The sequence below is a fragment of the Carcharodon carcharias genome, chromosome 2 (assembly GCF_017639515.1).
Source record: "Carcharodon carcharias isolate sCarCar2 chromosome 2, sCarCar2.pri, whole genome shotgun sequence".
NCBI lineage: Eukaryota > Metazoa > Chordata > Chondrichthyes > Lamniformes > Lamnidae > Carcharodon > Carcharodon carcharias.
Genome location: NC_054468.1, coordinates 125243348 through 125261271, shown reverse-complemented (window position 1 = coordinate 125261271; position 17924 = coordinate 125243348). Strand labels below are relative to the sequence as shown.

The window sequence follows — 17924 nt, the reverse complement described above, 5'->3', positions numbered from 1 at the left end:
CGGGAGTCTAACATGCTGCTTCCCAGGCAATTCTGACTTCCCGCTCTTCGTCTTGCCCAATCCAGCAGGCTCCAGTAAACCCGGCCCCTTTCACGCGTTTATCAGACGTAATGCAATGTGCTACCAGAATGTGCTTATTCGAAAAATGTTAAGATTTACATCAAACCTGGAAAATGATATCCAGCATTACCTTTGAGGAATTATTGAGGCTCAACAAGTAATAGGTTAAACTATAGTTAAAACAATGCAATTCAGCTTTTAAAATATTTGATTATTAATTGTAACACTGCTTATATTAATACAAGTCTCATGCAACCAGTCTCAATAATGCCAGATGGATCCCTTGGGACTTTGAGTGAAGCGTATCAGCCTTGAAAAGAGAGAGGGTACAAGTTAACAATTCACATAGAGGTCCTTTTGTTAGAGTTTCCAGTCCTGATGAATGGTGCCTACCCAAAACCACTTGCCTTTTCTCTTTTTGGATGCTGACCAGATGTTGTGTATTTCCAGCATTCTCCGTATTTATTTAATTTATTTTTATCACACCATTCAAGTGGCAAGTAATGACAATCTCCAACATGAGAGAGTCTAACTACCTTCCCTTGACATGCAACAGCATTACCATCACTGAATCCCTCACCATCAACATCCTGGAGGGTTACCATTGAGCAGAAACTTAACTGGACCAGTTATATAAACACTGGCTGCAAGAGCAGGTCAGAGGCTGAGAATTCTGCAGCAGGTAACTCGCCTCCTGACTCCCAAAAGTCTGTCCATTATCTACAAGGCACAAGTCAGGAATGTGATGGAATACTCCCCACTTGCCTGGATGAATGCAGCTCCAACAACACTCAAGAAGCTTGATACCATCCAGGGCATAGCAGCCTGCTTGATTGGCACCCCAGTCATTGCCTTAAACATTTCACTCCCTCCATTGCTGACGCATGGTGAAATACTGTGCCACTGTGAGATACAAGATGCATTGCAGCAAATTGCCAAGGTTCCTCCCAAAGCACCTTCCAGCCCTGTGATCTCCACTGCCTAGAAGAACAGGGTCAGCAGGGACGTAAAAATTCCTCTCCAAGCCACACACCATCCTGATTTGGAACTATATCACCATTCATTCACTGTCACGGGGTCCAAATCTTGGAACTCCCTCCCTAACAGCACAATGGGTGTGCCTACACCACATGGACTGCAGCAGTTCAAGAAGGCAGCTCACCACCACCTTCTCAAGGGCAAGAAATAGTTGCCTTGCCAGTGATGCCCACATCCCATGAACAAATAAATAATTTTTTTTATTCATTTACAGGATGTGAGTGTCGCTGGCTGGGCCAGCATTTATTGCCCATCCCTAATTGCCCCTGAGAAGGTGGTGGTGAGTTGCCTTCTTGAACTACTGCAGTCCATGTGGTGTAGGTACACCCACAGTGCTGTTAAGAAGGGAGTTCCAGGATTTTGACCCAGCAACAGTGAAGGAACGGCAATATAATTCCAAGTCGATATGATGAGTGGCTTGGAGGGAACTACCTGGTGATGGTGTTCCCATATATCTGCTGTCCTTGTCCTTCTAGATGGTAGAGGTCATGGGTTTGGAAGGTGCCATCTAAGGAGCCTTGGTGAGTTTCTGTAGTGCATTTTCAAGATGGTACACACTGTTGCCACTGCGTGTCGGTGATGGAGGGCGTGAATGTTTGTGGATGGGGTGCCAATCAAGCAGTCGGCTTAGTCTTGGATGGTATCAAGCTTCTTGAATGTTGTGGGAGCTGCACTCATCCAGGGAAGTGGGGAGTATTCCATCACACTCCTGACCTGTGCCTTGTAGCTGGTGGACAGGCTTTTGGGAGTCAGGAGGTGAGTTGCAGCACGGTTCCAGCCTCTGACCTGCTCCTGTAGCCACAGTATTTATATGGTTAGTCCAGTTTAGTTTCTGGTCAATGGTAGCCCCCAAGATGTTGATAGTGGGGGATTCAGTGATGGTAATGCCATTGAATGTCATAACAAAACAAATTACTGAAGGAGGAAGTCACTCCCGAACTTCTCCCCCTATACCTGCCACCAACCCTCCCACCAACTCCACACAAGCCTTCAGCGCTGCTAGAAATGTTGACATTCACCACCAGTCCTAAGTTTCTGTTTAAAAATGACCGGATACCATTTTCCAGAGCCTCAGGTCCACCACCTGCATGTTATTTTTCCAAAAGAAATTTAACAAAATATGGCGTTAGGGTGAAAAGGGAAAGGTTTAGGGGGAACATTAGGGGGAACTTCTTCACTCAGAGATTGGTGAGAGTGTGGAGTGAGCTGCCATCTGACGTGGTAAATGCGGGCTCACTCTTAATTTTTAAGAATAAATTGGATAGATACATGGATGGGAGAGGTCTGGAGGGTTATGGACTAGGTGCAGGTCAATGGGACTAGTGGAATAATATTTTGGCACAGACTAGAAGGGCCGAATGGCCTGTTTTCTGCGCTGTAGTGTTCTATGGTTCTATGAAATGTATAAATGTGCTTAAGATTTAAAAGCTTTGTAATGTCAGGCAGTTTTGATTTATGCCTGCAAATTCAGAATTAAAGACCCTCCTTAAAACCTCTTTGAACAAGCTTTTGGTCATCTGTCCTAATATTATCTTCTTTCACTTGGTGATAATTTTGTTTGATAGTGTTCCTGTGAAGTGTATTGGAACATTCCCATACAAATGCAAGTTGTTGTTTGTATATTGTCTAGTCAGCATTACCCAAAACCTGGCTGTAACATGGACCTTATTCATATAACCCCCTGTTGTTTTGTTCTGTATAGGTGGCTATTACCTGACCAGTACATATGGAGCCCTCTCGCTTATAAAAAATTTCCAAGAGGAACAAGCAGCCAGGTTACTGAGCTCACAAACCAGGAATACCCTAAACCAATGGCACAAGAGGAGGACTGCAAACAGCAGGACAGCTCCTTCTGTGGAAGACTTCCAGGTACAGCCCTTGAGGAAAAGTGCACGACAGGTGTTGATGAGTGTATTTTTACAGGTTAAATACATAGCACAAGAGTCCTTTTATTTTTGAAAGCATTCAAGACCAGCCTATCATTTCACTGATGCAGCCACCACTTTTATTTTTCACGTGAGTTTGAGTTTCACAGTTTGTTATTTTACCACACATTGTTGCTGTCAAGTGACTTCCAGCATTCCACATCCAACTCTATCTACCCAAAGTTGGGAATAGCAGCCAGTTGTGTCTTTAACATTGAGTTTGTTCATGTTAAATATAAAGCAACAGGAAAATAAAAGATGGGACATAATATTAGTGCTACTAGCTATGCCATTTAAAGAAGCCAAAAACATACAAATATATTAAATATTTTACTCCAAGAATTGTCATGTAAGGTGTAAGCTCCACACTCTCATGAGAACTTGGTTACGCTCCACCGACCTGTCAACATGCAGTTTATCTGGTACCTCAGTTTTATCTAGGGAAATGGAACCATTCACTATACAGGTGACTGCCAGATATGTCCTCAACAGCAGTCTTTTCATGTTTAAAGCTGATTGTATCCTAGGGACTTGCTACTGTGGTATTTTACCTGTGGAGTTTGTGGCTTCAGTGAAACAATGAAATGAACGATTAGCCATTTATATGCAATTTAATGTCGCCGTGAGTTTTAGAAACGCTGTAGCCTTGTAATTACTAAGTGCCGTGTCATAATGACCCTCTTTCTCTCTCCTTCATCTCAATCTGTGTAGAACTACCTGCGTGTGGCCTTCAACAACACAACAAGTGGTTGTACAGCAAAGACCTTACTGGTAAGACCATTTACAACGACAGAGGAGCTGAGTGACCTTTGCGCTGCCAAGTTCCAAGTTCAGGACACTGAGAACTATAGTCTTTTCCTTCTGATCAATGACACTTGGCAGCAGTTGGCTCCTGATACCTTTCCACAGAAAATCAAAGCAGAGCTGCACAGTCGGCCTCAGTCACAGCTGTTTTATTTTGTCTACAAGCGCCTTCACAGCGACCTTCCCAGCAACTTCATTGAGAACAGCACCGCGCTTCCAGAAGAATGCAACACTACTTCTTAAACAACTAAATTACCTTTTTTCTTTACTGGAAGGGCATCTTCGAGGTTGTTTTCCGTTTTATTTGAATTAATTTTTGTAACATGCCAGGGGTGTGTATTCGTAGAACCCAGTAAACCTTAATAGGTGAACCATTGCTGATGTTCTTGGAGCAATGTGTGTAACGCTTTGCCAGAGACACAGCTGGTTACTGGGTTTCTCCATCTTCTTGCAACAGAAATTCACTCTGTGCGTGGCAAAGACCAGTCAGATGCAATGCATCAGTGAAACTGTCACAGTAGCTGGATGATCTGCATCCTACTCTTAGACTAAAAGTGGGAATAAAATCAGTTTGGGCGCAGGCTGCATAAATGGTTTTATGTTTATAGGAAGACTGTGTTTCTGTGGATCCCAGAGACATTAATTTGGTAGCAGTTGCTGGTTAACTGAAAGTTTTTTTAATATTTTTTTAAGCCAGAAATGATTATTCTTGTAAACATCTGGGCATATAATTGTAACAATTGTTATTTTTTTTTTTAGTTTTTTTTATTATTCACAATATATTGATCAATATTTTTTATCTTGAGCTTAGGGTATTTGCTCGACGGATGAAATTGTTCTTTGAATCATTCACAACACAGCTGTTGTACAATTGTGTAATACTGCTGCAACATTTCCGGCCTTGCGATGCCATCTGGCCTTTTATTCAGCTCCAAATGAGATGCAACACCTCCCTGTAAAATATCCAGTGATGTGGCCTGTGTGAGATTGCTGCTCCAGGCATATTAATCAGCACCCAAATCCACGTAATTTTTTCGGATGCAAATGCTGTGGCCAATTCTGGGCACCACGCATCAGGAAGGATATCAAGGCCTCAAAGAGGGTGCAGAGGAGATTTACTAGAATGGCACCAGGGATGTGGGATTTCCGTTAAGGTGGAGAGGCTGGAGAAGCTCCTTCGAGCAGAGAAAGTTTAAGTTGATGGGGGTGTTCAAGATTATGAAGGGCGGATGAGGAGAAACTGTATCTAGTGGCAGAAGGTTGGTAACCAAAGGTTTAAGGTAACTGGGGGAGAAACAGAGGTGACATGAAGACAAAAGAAATTACATGGTGTGTCGTCCTGATCTGGAATTCACTGTGTGAAAGGATAGTGCAAACAGATTCAGTAGTAACTTTCAAAAGGAATTGGATACATGGTTGAACAGGAAAGATTTACAGGACAATGGCGGGAAAAAGCAGAGCAATGGGACTAATTGGATAGCTCTCTCCAGGAGCCAGTATATGCACCAGGGGCCAAATGGCCTGCTCCTCTGCTGTATTATTCTATGATTTTATGAAACAGTTTGGAGAGAGCACATGGTGTAGGAAATGACAAGAGGCTGAGAGCTGAAGAAACTTGTTGGATCGGAACTGTGCTCTGCATCTAACCTGCATTGTACCTGACTGGGGAGTGCTTGCTCATTGTCACTGGAGGCCCAAAATGGCGAATGTTGCATTTCCTAGCATTATTCATCCCTCATCTTGAGGAGCACAAAACAAATGTCCTTGGACTGGCGCCTCAGCACAGGAAAGAGCTCGAAGAGTGGGCAGTGGAAAGTTGAATGAGAGAGAGAGACAGAGAGAGAGAGAGAGCAGCAGCCTAAAAGGGAAACAAAAGAATGTTAGATTGTAGAAAGGGTCAGGGTAGTGTGGCCCAACAGTATAGAAAGTAAAATAAAAGCAAAACACTGTGGATGCTGGAAATCTGAAACAAAAACAGAAAATGCTGGACAAACTCAGCAGGTCTAATAGCATCTGTGGAGAGAAAAACAGAGTTAATGTTTTGAGTCCGGTTTTTGTTTCAGTATAGAAAATAAACCTGACCACACAATTATAGGTTTATTTTCCAGCTTTACCTACCAATCAAATCCACCTTCTATAATCATTCTCATCTGAGCTGCCAGATGGCAAGCAGGGTAGGAAAGAAATACTGATCTTTACTGCATTTATGTTCAGTTGATATATCATTATGTTTACATTACTGTATCTTCACTGCACTCAACTGCCACTTAAACATTCCATGCTAGCTTTTAACAGTGAGATTATCTTGTGTTTAACCCAGTTGACTACCTGTAGAAGATAGCATTATCATCACTCCTTGCATTATTGTGTCTGTATTTTGAGGGCCCACTTTTATCAGCTGATCTTGTTTTGTAAAATGCTGCGAAATTGCATCAACTTTAAAGTGTTCATTGTTGGAGCTGTGTTTTTTTTTCTCTGACGCTTGTGTTGGAATCCAGCCCAGAACAATGGGATCAGTGGGTCCTCCCTCTCTAAGCCCTGAGGCTCCTATAGTGCAATGATTTTCGGCTGTTTTGAGGCAGTGGCTCTATTGCACGAAACTGCACGCATATTAGCACTAAGTGGACCGCCTGACTTGGAGAGGCATCGAGGGCGGTCAATGGGAAATGGAAACCTTCACATTGATACAACCCATGGCACTGTCCTGTGGCTTGGGTTGGGACATTAAGGACAGTGATGGAGAGGCTTGAAGAAAAGAATCAATGCTGAAAGGCAATGGGGCAAATGAAAGCTGAGAGAAAATTGATTGCTATCAAATAACATAAAGAAAAAAAACCATGGAGCTGCTGAATTATGTCTACATTAAGTGGCCAGACTCCATGTGGTCCAAGGGTAGCATCAGTGCAACCAGGGTTGGATTTTCTTTTGTCTTATTATGATGAAATTTTGTCAAGCGAGCAAAGATATTCCACATGATTCTCTACACACAACATTTAAGCCCAAATTCTAAACACAGGGGAATGTCAAGGGACCTTTGAGACATTTTATAGAGTGTACACATAACAGTGCATATAATCCCACCCTTGGGTTACTTGCCTCTGTTCACTTGCAAACCATTGCATGAGGGTCTTAATCTTACAAACTTAACCTTGCAAATTTTTGAATTTAGCACTCCTAGTTTCTCTTACAAATTCAGAAAAGATATTTTTAAATTACATTTCTGATTTAGCTGACATGGTTGGTGAGCCTCCCCACTAAACATAGCAGCTCCAAGGGCCAGTAAGATATTACATGGTGGAAGCTGTTAAGTGCATAAACCAGTTTGACATTCCCAATAGTTGCAATGCCTATAAAAGGCTAGATCAGGGAACTACATTCCCTGAGAGTCAATGCTGTTCTCCTGTAAGCTGCATTCAGTATCTTTCTGGGTTCTTCTGCAAGCTGATGATCATGAAATGGCAAAATGTCTTTGGCAGAAGCTTATTGGCCAAGTTTTCCATCTATCCCCTTTGAGCTTCACTCTATCATCCTACAATTCCAACCTATAAACCACCTCCTGGTTTCATGCTTTTCTACTTGTTTGATATGTTCCTAGAGAAGTTAGGTATTACATGGAACAATAGCATATTCATGACCACTGGTAAACCAAAACCTCTGTTTCAGTGATGCAGTTGAACCACATTCTGTGGCATTGACTGGTGCAGAGCAAAAATTGCCAATTACCAGCATAAGAACAGGTTATACTACTGTGTACTATGGGAACAAATTGTTAACCTGGAATTTGCTTACATACAATTTATATGTAGGTAGATTGCCTTTTAATGATATGACATTTGTGATTTTTGTATGTAGTTTAGAACAGTATTAAGAATTTGTATACCAGTATGGCAGTAAGATTTTTGGTCATGACTGCAAAACCCCTCTTTACTGTATAAGTGTACTGCCTATACAACTGAAACATTGTATGTTGCACGTAATAAAAGCTGAATGGTTTAGTGAAATACTTGTGAATGTTTCAACTCAAGACACGTCAGAAATTTTATTTGTTACTGTCACTTTAACAGACTGATGTATTGACAAACAAAACTGCTCCATGCAATTCCTAGTTTAGCTGTTTGACAGAAACCGGGACAGGAAGGAAGTGACTGAGGCTCAAAAAAAAAATCACCTTAAACTGAGTTGGCCTTACATGAATCTGTCCATTTGTGACTTGCCAACTGCAAGCTCAATGTGCGATTTAAAGTTTGCTTTCAAAAGGGGGAACAATGGTTTTCATTCTTGTGTTGAAGTAGTTTCCACTTGTATAAGTAAGCTCTTGGGCTTTTTACAGCTTCTACTGATATACATCACGTCTGTGTCAAATCTGAGTTGCAGTGCTTGTAATTAAGAGGCTTATATAATTTAACTTTAACCCTGCTAATGGGCAGTAAACCCATATTGTTTAGCACAGCAAATGTCATGATAATCTCATCTTTAGAAAATTTCAAAAAGAAAATACAATACCTGAAGTGGTTAAACAAAAATGAAACCCCATGGAGGATATGTTTAAAGGAACAGCCAGTACTCACAGGAACTGAATAACGTTGGATGCCCAACCATGAACAACATGATCCTAAAGTTTTGGTCAACAATTCTATGAATGTGGAAATGTGGCTGCAATGATTTCCTGTTTACAAACAGTGCTTGCAAACTGTTGGCTGAGTGAGAACTATTGGCTAGCACTTTGCAGGAGAGGAACTGAATGTATGCGAGTGCTTGCTACAACAGTAGATTCTGACCTATCAATCAGTCAGCTTACTGAAGCCGTGACAGTGCAATGGCACGTTTTATTGAAGGTATAAGTTTATCCTTTGCAAATTTACACAGATGAACAGAGCAACCCTCCCAGGAATTAAAAGCATTTAGTGAGCATATGGTATCTACACTCTCTAAACATTTAAATCAACTGTACATAAGTTCAAAATGTGCTCAGAAGGTCAAAAGGCCTTTTGTAAATGAGGATTGATGCAGGCAGTTATACTTCATATAGGAAAGAACTTGCTATATCATTTTTCACAAACTCATGATATCCCACACACTTTAAGCCAATGAATTATCATGAAATGTAGTTGACCATAGGCAAATACAGGAACCAATTTGTTCACAGCATTGTCCCATAAACAGTAATAAGGTAAATGACCATTTATTCTGTTTTGTTTGTGTTGACTGAGGGATAAATGATGACCAGAGTATCAGGGAAATGTCAAAAATAAAAATGACAGTGTAATTTCTCACCTGTAAATGGCATATCCAGCAATGCACCCCTTGGTACTGCACTGCAGGGTCAGCCTGAATTAGGGGCTGAAATCCCTCCTGTGGGTTTTGAATGCTGACTCCGAGGTGAAAGTACTTTTCAACTGAGGCAGGCTTATACAACAAACTCCAGCACCGAAACAGGTTTGACATCTGAGGTTTTATACCAGGCAGTGATAAATCTGATAACTGTGAAGCTGTGTCCATTAGAGGTTCCACAGTCTTTTTATCCCAGATCAAGTCAGGACCAATGTTGTAGTGACACTAATGTTGCAGTACAGAGACACCCTTAATGCTCAAGTCTTAAGATATTTTGAAACTCATGCAGAGCACAGTCTCTGCACTTTTGTTGCTTCCAGACTCATCCTATTCTTCACAACTGCCTTCCCTAATCTTCCTTAGATCCCATTCCTCACAATATCAATTTTAAAGACTTCATGTCAGCCTTCTGCATCTGACCTGTGACCCTCAGTCTCCCTCTATCCCAGCACTAGTTTAGAGACATCAGTTGTCTTGGCCCCACTCCCTGGAATTCCCTCCTTAAAGTCTTGTCTTCTCCCCCCTCTTTTAAAAGTGCCCTGTAAACCTATATCCTTGACCATGCATTTAGTCATCTCTTCTATTATTTCCCGCTCAGCACATCTCTGAAGTATCTTGGAACTATTACTATGTTAGAAATGCCAAGTAAATGGAAATTATTTTGTACAATTCCAGCCGTAGGATAAATGTCACCTTTTGAACTGTCCTGTTTATTTCTATGTATTGTTTGCTTATCCCTTATGCTGTGAAACCAGCTTCCATGAAACCCATGTTTAATGATAGCTTCCTGTTGAGTTCATAATGAGTAGTTCAAGTGAGTCAATAAGAAATGCCACCCAGATTCATTTACCAGATGTGATTGTGTCAGCTGCCTTGATTATTTTGGTTCCAGTAAGCCTGCTTTAAAAGATCGAGGGCTGTTGTATTACAACATTTCCAGCATGTTGTATTTATTGACAATGTTTCATTAAGCTTGGTGCTATTGCTCTAGCTGCTGTGTGGCCATCTTCCATTCTCCACTCTTTAAACATTAGCTCATCCAAAACAGTGCTGCCTGTAACCTTACTCCACAATCTGCTCTCCGCTATGACTGGTTTGGAGGCAGGGGTACTTTAATTGGACAGGATAGTGCTGGTGGGGACTCCACCACCTTCCAACTCCCACCATGATTAAGACCATAGCAGGAAGGCCCGTGGGTGGCCTTTCTGCCCCGTTGCCAATTGAGGCAATTTAATGGGCTCTTCCTCCCTCTAGCTGGTATTAGCCTAGTGGCAGACGGGCCTATCGCCACTCGGGGAATACAACGCACAAACCTGTGCAGGTTGCTTGTGGTTGCCTGAGAGGAGGTGGGGAGGGTGGAGTGGTGAGGGGTCCCTCTTTCAGGGGCACTCAGTAGCTGAACAAGGGACCCAACACCGGGAAGGCGTGGGGAACCCATTGAGAGCTACCCCCTTGCTTTTGCTGCCGACGCTTCCCTCCCCCAAGACACCCCCACCCTGCAAAACCCCTCCTGCCATAGCTTACCTCTGGCCTGGGTTGCTCCACAATCCTGGACCTCCAGTGGGTGTATTTGCTGCAGCAGCCACTGCCTCCTCTGTGAGGCTGCTGAGCATAACAGCTGCCGGCCAGTGGTTGGACGGCAGCTCTCAGCAGGTGGAACTTCCCGTCAGCTGGGTCTTGATCCTGTGAAGGCCCGCTGGTAACCTCAATTACTTGTTTGGTTCTGTAAGATGGCAGACCTTCCCAGGAGAAGGCAGTGCAGGTTTCTTGTTGGCTGCCCATGGCCACCATAAAATTCTCCCCCAAGTCTCTGATTCATCAAACAGTCTTTATTGAGCCACAAGTTTGAAGTTCTGATCCTCATAATAAATCCCTTCATAACTTACCTCCTACCCATCTCAGAAGCCTCCTCAACCTAAAATCCCCCTCCCAAGCTCTCCCTCTAACTCCAGCCTTTTGTGCATCCCTCACTCAAACATTAATGGTTATTCCATCAGCCATCTAGGCCCCACACTTCTCTAAAGATCTCTTCTGAAACACCTCAATCTCCTCCACATGAGGCCCTTTTTAAAACCGACCTCTTTGACTTGATCCTAAAATCTCTCTCTTTACGTAGAAACAATGTGCATGGTTACAGGGAAAAGGCAGGAGAATGGCACTGGGCAATAATGCTCATTTGGAAAGCAATGCAGATATGAGGGGCCAAATGGCCTCCTACATCGTAACAATTCTGTGGTTCTGTGTCTCAGCATCCATTTTTTGTCTGATTTGTCACACCTCTGACTGGTCATTTTTTTTCTACATTAAAGGTGTTATACAAATGCAAATTGTTGCTGTTATGTAATAAGTAGAAACAATTCCAATGACATAGTAGAGGGAGCCTGTCCATGTGCAAACATTTTAATGAATAGGGAGAACATTAGTCAGTGCTCTTTCAATGGGAAACCGGCGCTCAAATGTTTGATGCTGATTTGCCTAGAACTGTTGGCTCAGATTTTTCTTCAATATACATGGTAATACACAGCTGTAAATATATGAGTAGAAGCAATTTGAAAATATTCCTTCACAGCAGCTGGAACAATAGTACAGGGTTAATAAAACATTTTCAATTGGAATAGTCAAGTCTGCAGGGTGGCGTAGGTGAGGGTTTCAGTGGCAGAAGTGCTGTGACTGGTGGAAATAGGCAGTCTTTGTGATGGGAGTAGTGGATGAGGACAGAAAGGAGGCTGGCAAGATTAGCTACTGGAGGGTGTACTGGGCAGGCAGGTTAGTGAGAGAGGAGGATGCAGCAGATGCAATTGCTGTTGTTAAGCCAATGATGGATGTATTTGGAAGCTGTTTGGAGAATGTCACAAAGCAACAAACTAAACCCAACAGAAATTGTATTTTGATGAGCCTCCCTCTCTGGGTTCTGTGGCTAGGGCATGGTCCCTGGTTTGTACTGATTCTCTAATGGTTTACTGTGTAAGGGCATCATAATGAGTGTTTAGCTCACCCTCCCACAGTCTGTGTCGTTCGTGTCCTTTTGGTGTTGTTAGAACTCAGATAGCCAGGTAGTGAAGGGTAGAATACTGGAGCTAAGCCATTATACACTTACCAGCTTTTACTTACTGAGGTACACATTGCACGTTGTGCATCTCCAACAAACAACCCCTCGTTCTGCCTGCTCCAGTATATACATGTGACTACTGGTGAGTCCCAAGTTAATACCTACCATCTGAATACAATTAGGCACAATTAATATACGATTAACAGATTTCCTTTTCTCTCTAACAAAAAGTTAGACTGCAAGCATATAACAAATTTTTTTAAAATTAAGAAGCTCCAAATTTTGTACAAAGTATTACACTGTGAGATGTCTGTCCTCTAGGACCCCTAACAATTTCTTCATATGTGCATTTGTTTTGGCAATACAACCTGAAAATTGATGGCTTGAATCCACCTATTTAATTTTGGAGATTTCCTTTCTCCAGAATTTATTTCAGCTGGCAAGGTCAGTCTGTAAACTTCTTCCTTTCACACTTTTTGTAACATACATTATCCCCCAATGAGGATTTATCTACATTACACTCAATGAGTCTACCATTGTACAGGCTGTGACTTTTCCAAATAGAATCCCATATCCATTGCATCCATAAGAGCCAGTGTTTCAGTGCTTTTAACAACTTTTTTTTTAGCTTCCCAAGCCAAAGGACAACGTTTCCCATGCTCAAACATAAGAAATATTATGGAACAGCTATAATAGAATACCAAACAGGAAGATTAGCATGTGAAGAGGATTTGAGTACAGGAGTAAATATGTCTTACTACAATTGTACAGAGCCTTGGTGAGAGCACACCTGGAGCATTGTGTATAGTTTTGGTCTCCTTGCTCAAGGAAGGATATAGTTGCCATTGAGGGAGTGCAACGAAGGTTCACCAGACTGATTCCTGGAATGGCAAGATTGTCCTATGAGGAGACTCTGCCTGTACTGTCTAGAGTTAGAAGAATAAGAGGTGATCTCATCCAAACATACAAAGTTCTTATAGGGTTCAACAGGGTAAATTCAAGAAAGATGTTTCCCCTGGCTGGGATGTTTAGAACCAGGGGAAATGGCCTTAGAGTAAGCAGCAGGCCATTTTAGGCCCTATAGAAAACTGTCTTTATGTCTATTGACCAACACTCCCATGAAATGTGGCCAAAAGAGCCAAAAAGATTTTTAAGATTATTTTTCCAACGCTGGGAGAATCCACTCTAACATCTGTATTACCCAGTTTCTCTTCAAAACCTCTAGCTACTAAACTTGCGTTAACCTTATAAATCCCATCTGCAAAGATTGTTTTCAGTACAAATGTACTTTTGTGACACAGCTGGTTGAAACTTACCTCAGAATAAACTCCAAAGACATTCCAACTATCTAACTGCCCTTGTGTTTTGTCTATCTTATTTGTTTATACTTGAGTTTATTGGCAACCACCAAAATTTCATGATCATTAGGATTTTGACTTCTAGCTCTGTTTCAAGCCCGTTCTGTAGCCTTTATTTCATTGTCTAATCTATTAAAGCTCTGGCCTCCAGTTCCACTGTAGAGCCTACAACTGTGAGATCTCCCTCTTGTGCTATCGGAGGTTCTTTCTGTTGTTCATAAATGTTTTCTGATACAGGAGTCATTTCCCGAGTCACCTGTATTGCACTCTCTTCCCTGCCACTATTTCACTCCATTCTGAAAGGAATACAACAGGTTGTCCTGTAGCCATCCAGGAACCCGATGGCCTGATTACAGCAATGGCAGGACAGAAAATTGCACAATGCCCTGCCTGTGGCCACAAGTCAGCTCGATGTTGCTGAAGTGGAATTCCTTTGTACTGGCAAAGATACCAGGCTGGTAATGGGAAGCACTCGAGGCAACGTGGGTGCTGTCTATGACTTTGCACCCCAGGGAGGTGTGCTGTGTGGGAGAAGCCTAATGCTCTCACATCCTGCTACTGTGCAGGCATTCCTGCTGATATAGAGAACCTCAGTGACCTCCCTGATACAATGAGAAATGGCCAACTGGAGGTATAGCCAATGTTACCTGCAGGAGCCTGTGACAGAAATGGTAAGAGCCACAGTGATCTTGGGCCTTGCTGCCCAGGCTCTAATATGAGGTTCAAGGCAGCATGCTTGTCAAAATCAGTCACTGAAATTCAGAGACAGGAAAAAGGAAGGCAAAGCCACATTGGGATTGGCTGGGCTAACTATAAAGTCTCTAATTAAAAAGAAACCCTACACAAGGCTGGAAAAGTTCTTCCTTTTTTTTTGAGGAAATGTAGGGATGTTACTGTTTTCAGGTCAGCTAACAGTGGTTAGTTTGTGGGTTTTTGTTTCATTATATAGTAAAAGTTAGGGGAAGTGCAAGGGGCAAAAAGGACTGGTATTAAGATTGTGATAGGAAACGCTTTTAACTTGGTTGTGTTATTGTGCAGGAATGCAGTGCATCAATACAGAATAACCAGTTTCTGGACCCTGGGAGTTTAATCAACACATCACTAAGACAAATTGCAGCTGTTCTGCTGAATGAGTCACAGATTCAGGCACCATCACTGTACGAACATGTGCATTTACTTATGTACTTAATCATGTTATTTTTCCATATAAATGTATGCAAAAACAACAGAATTCAGCTTCAATTATTTGGAATGACTACTATTTAATTTTTCCCATTCCCAGAAAAATTGTTCCCTGTCACCCCAGGTTAAATGTCTTTGCTTTTAGAGCCGAGATCTCTGCTTGTATTGGAGTTGGCCTAATGTGATGTTTTAGGAGTGGGAAATCTCTTGGAAGCAGAGAAATCAAATGCCGCTTGAGTGGAATTCTTCGTCTGTGTAAACAGGAAGATAATCCTGGCCTAGGCTTGTTTTGTTAGATTTCAGGAGGAAAGGGGTTTGAATCATGATTCACAGGCATGGTGCTGTGTAAACACAATTTTTGTGAAAGTTCCATGCACCACTTCTAAAGAATGAGAACCGTGTAGCAGAAACACACCATTTTCTGTAGCTGCTTCCACAGCTCAAGCCTGAAAATATATTTGGTCTGGCATGATCTGTGACGCTTGTGAGTCAAGAATCTGCGCGAGTTTGTGGGTTACACTGTTGCAAAGCCCTCAAGAATTAAAATTCATGCACAAACAACAAGAATTCAGATTCAATTATTTTAGCTTTTAAGTATATTAGGAGCAATGGGGCAGGAGTGGTGGGGGTGGGTGGGGGTGTAATTTGATCTTCCTGGTGTGGGTTGTATGGGATAAGAATGGATATTAGGCAGCCCGACCCCAACCCGCCCACCCTGCTTTTAATGGAGGCAGATTGAGGTGGGGCAGACAATCAACCCGATCTCAAGAGACGTGCCTCCAATTTAACTTGACTTATACTTTTAACATCTGCAGGCTGGGTTTCCCAGAGCCTCAAGAAACCTGGCAGCTGAAGGGAGACATGAAGGGCCGGATCGATCAGGTAAGTGCCTGTACAGCACTGCTTGAGGGCCAGAAGGAGCATGAGTGTTTTCCCCCAGCACGCCAGCCCACCAAGCTTACCTCCTGTGATCACCCAATGAACCGCCCCTGACAACTGTGATAGGACCCTGGCATTCAACTACAATACCCTCCTCCACACTGCACTCCCCCACCACCAGCCCTGCCAAATACTGACCATGTCACATGTATGCTACCCCATTCCTCTGCTGCCTACCTGCCTGACTACTAGCCAGGCTCGTAACCTGGCTCTGGGATACCTGTATTTCAGGATTTCCCAACTACAAATTCTGTATCTCATCCCCACAACCTCCCCCAACCCCCATGGCCCCAGTTCCCATCCCACTTCATGGAAATAATCAAGGCCAGAATCTCTTAGAAACCATCATATTGAATGATTTATCTTGATTTTTCCATCCAACAAGCCTTCAATTACATAATTAGATATATATTTTAAGGCACCCTCCAAAAAAGAAGGGGATTCAGCTTGGATGTCTCACTGAAAAACAAAGCCATGTTGGGCTGAATGACCTGGTACTGTGTCATCAATACTTTGTAATACTTTAATGATATATTTTATTTGGAGAGGGGAAACAGGATGATTTGTTTGTGTTTAGTAAGGTGTGGGCTAAAGCCTGGAAACGAGCACTGAGTAGTAAATTGTACTCCAACCCGATGTATCCAATATCATTATGGGCAGCTCATTCGAGGCTATTTGGGTGCCCTAAGGAAACCACAGGTTTTGTGGCACAATGGGTAGTGTCCCTACCTTTGGGCCAGAAGCTCTGGGCCCAAGGCCCACTTCAGGACTTGATGGTGTGCTCATAACGTGGGAAGGAAACCAACACGCGCAGCAAGTTTTCATGTTATCTGGTGTTGCCCAAACCTGATGGGAATCACTATGTCACTGGCAGGAGGCTGTCAGCAGGACCTGGTGGACTGGTCCCTGACATTACGCTGAAAGGTCAGGGAATTTTTTTTATTCATCCACGGGATATGGGCTTCGCTGGCTGGGCCAGCATTTATTGCCGATCCCTAGTTGCCCTTGAGAAGGTGGTGGTGAGTTGCCTTCTTGAACTGCTGCAATTCCTGTGGTGTAGGTATACCCACAGTGCTGTTAGGAAGGGAGTTCCAGGATTTTGACCCAGCGACAGTGAAGGAACAGCAATATATTTCCAAGTCAGGATGGTGAGTGACCTGGAGGGGAATTTCCAGCTGGAAGTGTTCGCATTTATCTGCTGCCCTTGTCCTTCTAGATGGTAGTGGTCGTGGGTTTGGACGATGCTGTCAAAGGGTCCTTGGTGAAGTCCTTCAGTGCATCTTGTAGATGGTACACACTTCTGTGACTGTGGAGGGAATGAATATTTTTGTATGTGGTGCCAATCAAGTGGCTGTTTTGTCCTGGATGGTGTTGAACTTCATGAGTGTTGTGGGAGCTGCACTCACCCAGGCAGGTGGGGAATCACACTAGTGACTTTTGCCTTGTAGATGGCGGACAGGCTTTGGGGAGTCAGGAGGTGAGTTACTCGTCGCACAATTCCTAGCCTCTGACCTGCTCTTGTAGCCACAGTATTTATATGGCTAGTTCAGTTTCTGGTCAATTGTAAGCCCCAGAATGTTGATGGTGGGAGATTCAATGACAGTAATGCCATTGAACATCAAAGGGCGATGGTTCGATTCTCTCTTGTTAGAGATGGTCATTGCCTGGCACTTGTGTGGCGCGAATGTTACTTGCCCCTTGTCAGCCCAAGTCTGGATGTTGCCCAGGTCTTACTGTATTTGGACATGAACAGCTTCAGTATTAGGAGGGGTTCACAATCTGGTGAGCATGGTGGCATCCAAGTTTGGCTCATCTAGCCCCGAGCAGTACTCCTGCTTTTCCCGGCTGTGATGAAATAGCAACAGCAATTTTTAAAACAATAACTTTTCTGCGCCTCTTCTGGCCCTGGATCCACCTCCTGACAGTTTTGCCTGGCTGGGACAGCCACAAGGGGTTCTCCCATGCAGGACCAGGGTCGGGATTGCAGTCATCATTGAGACCAGATCTCCATGTTTAAACTAGGATCCCACTAGAGTTGGCTGGGTCAGAGTGTCAGGGTCAGAGTGGGTGAATCTCCTGCTGTCATGCCACCCCTGTGGTAGATGTTTATAGTTGCAGGGGTGACTGTGTGTCACAGAGGTCATAACCAAACAAAGAATACCTGATATGGACAGTGAATAGAATATACAGTAGTCACCTAGAATTTACAGTAAAGAAACAGGCCATTCAACCCAACCA

General features: G+C 43.0%; 1 protein-coding gene across 9 annotated transcripts in view; it reads left to right on the top strand.

The window, feature by feature from the left end:
- LOC121292470 (ras and Rab interactor 2-like) overlaps window positions 1-7828 on the top strand; it is a 149644-nt gene extending 141816 nt beyond the window's left edge. For all 9 annotated transcript variants that reach the window (XM_041214458.1, XM_041214469.1, XM_041214488.1 and 6 more), the window contains 2 exons: window positions 2801-2967; window positions 3735-7828. In XM_041214458.1, coding sequence (XP_041070392.1) covers window positions 2801-2967; window positions 3735-4070 — 503 coding nt within the window. In that variant the 3' untranslated portion in view covers window positions 4071-7828. The remainder of the gene's footprint in view (window positions 1-2800; window positions 2968-3734) is intronic.
- The last annotated feature ends 10096 nt before the right edge of the window (window positions 7829-17924 follow it).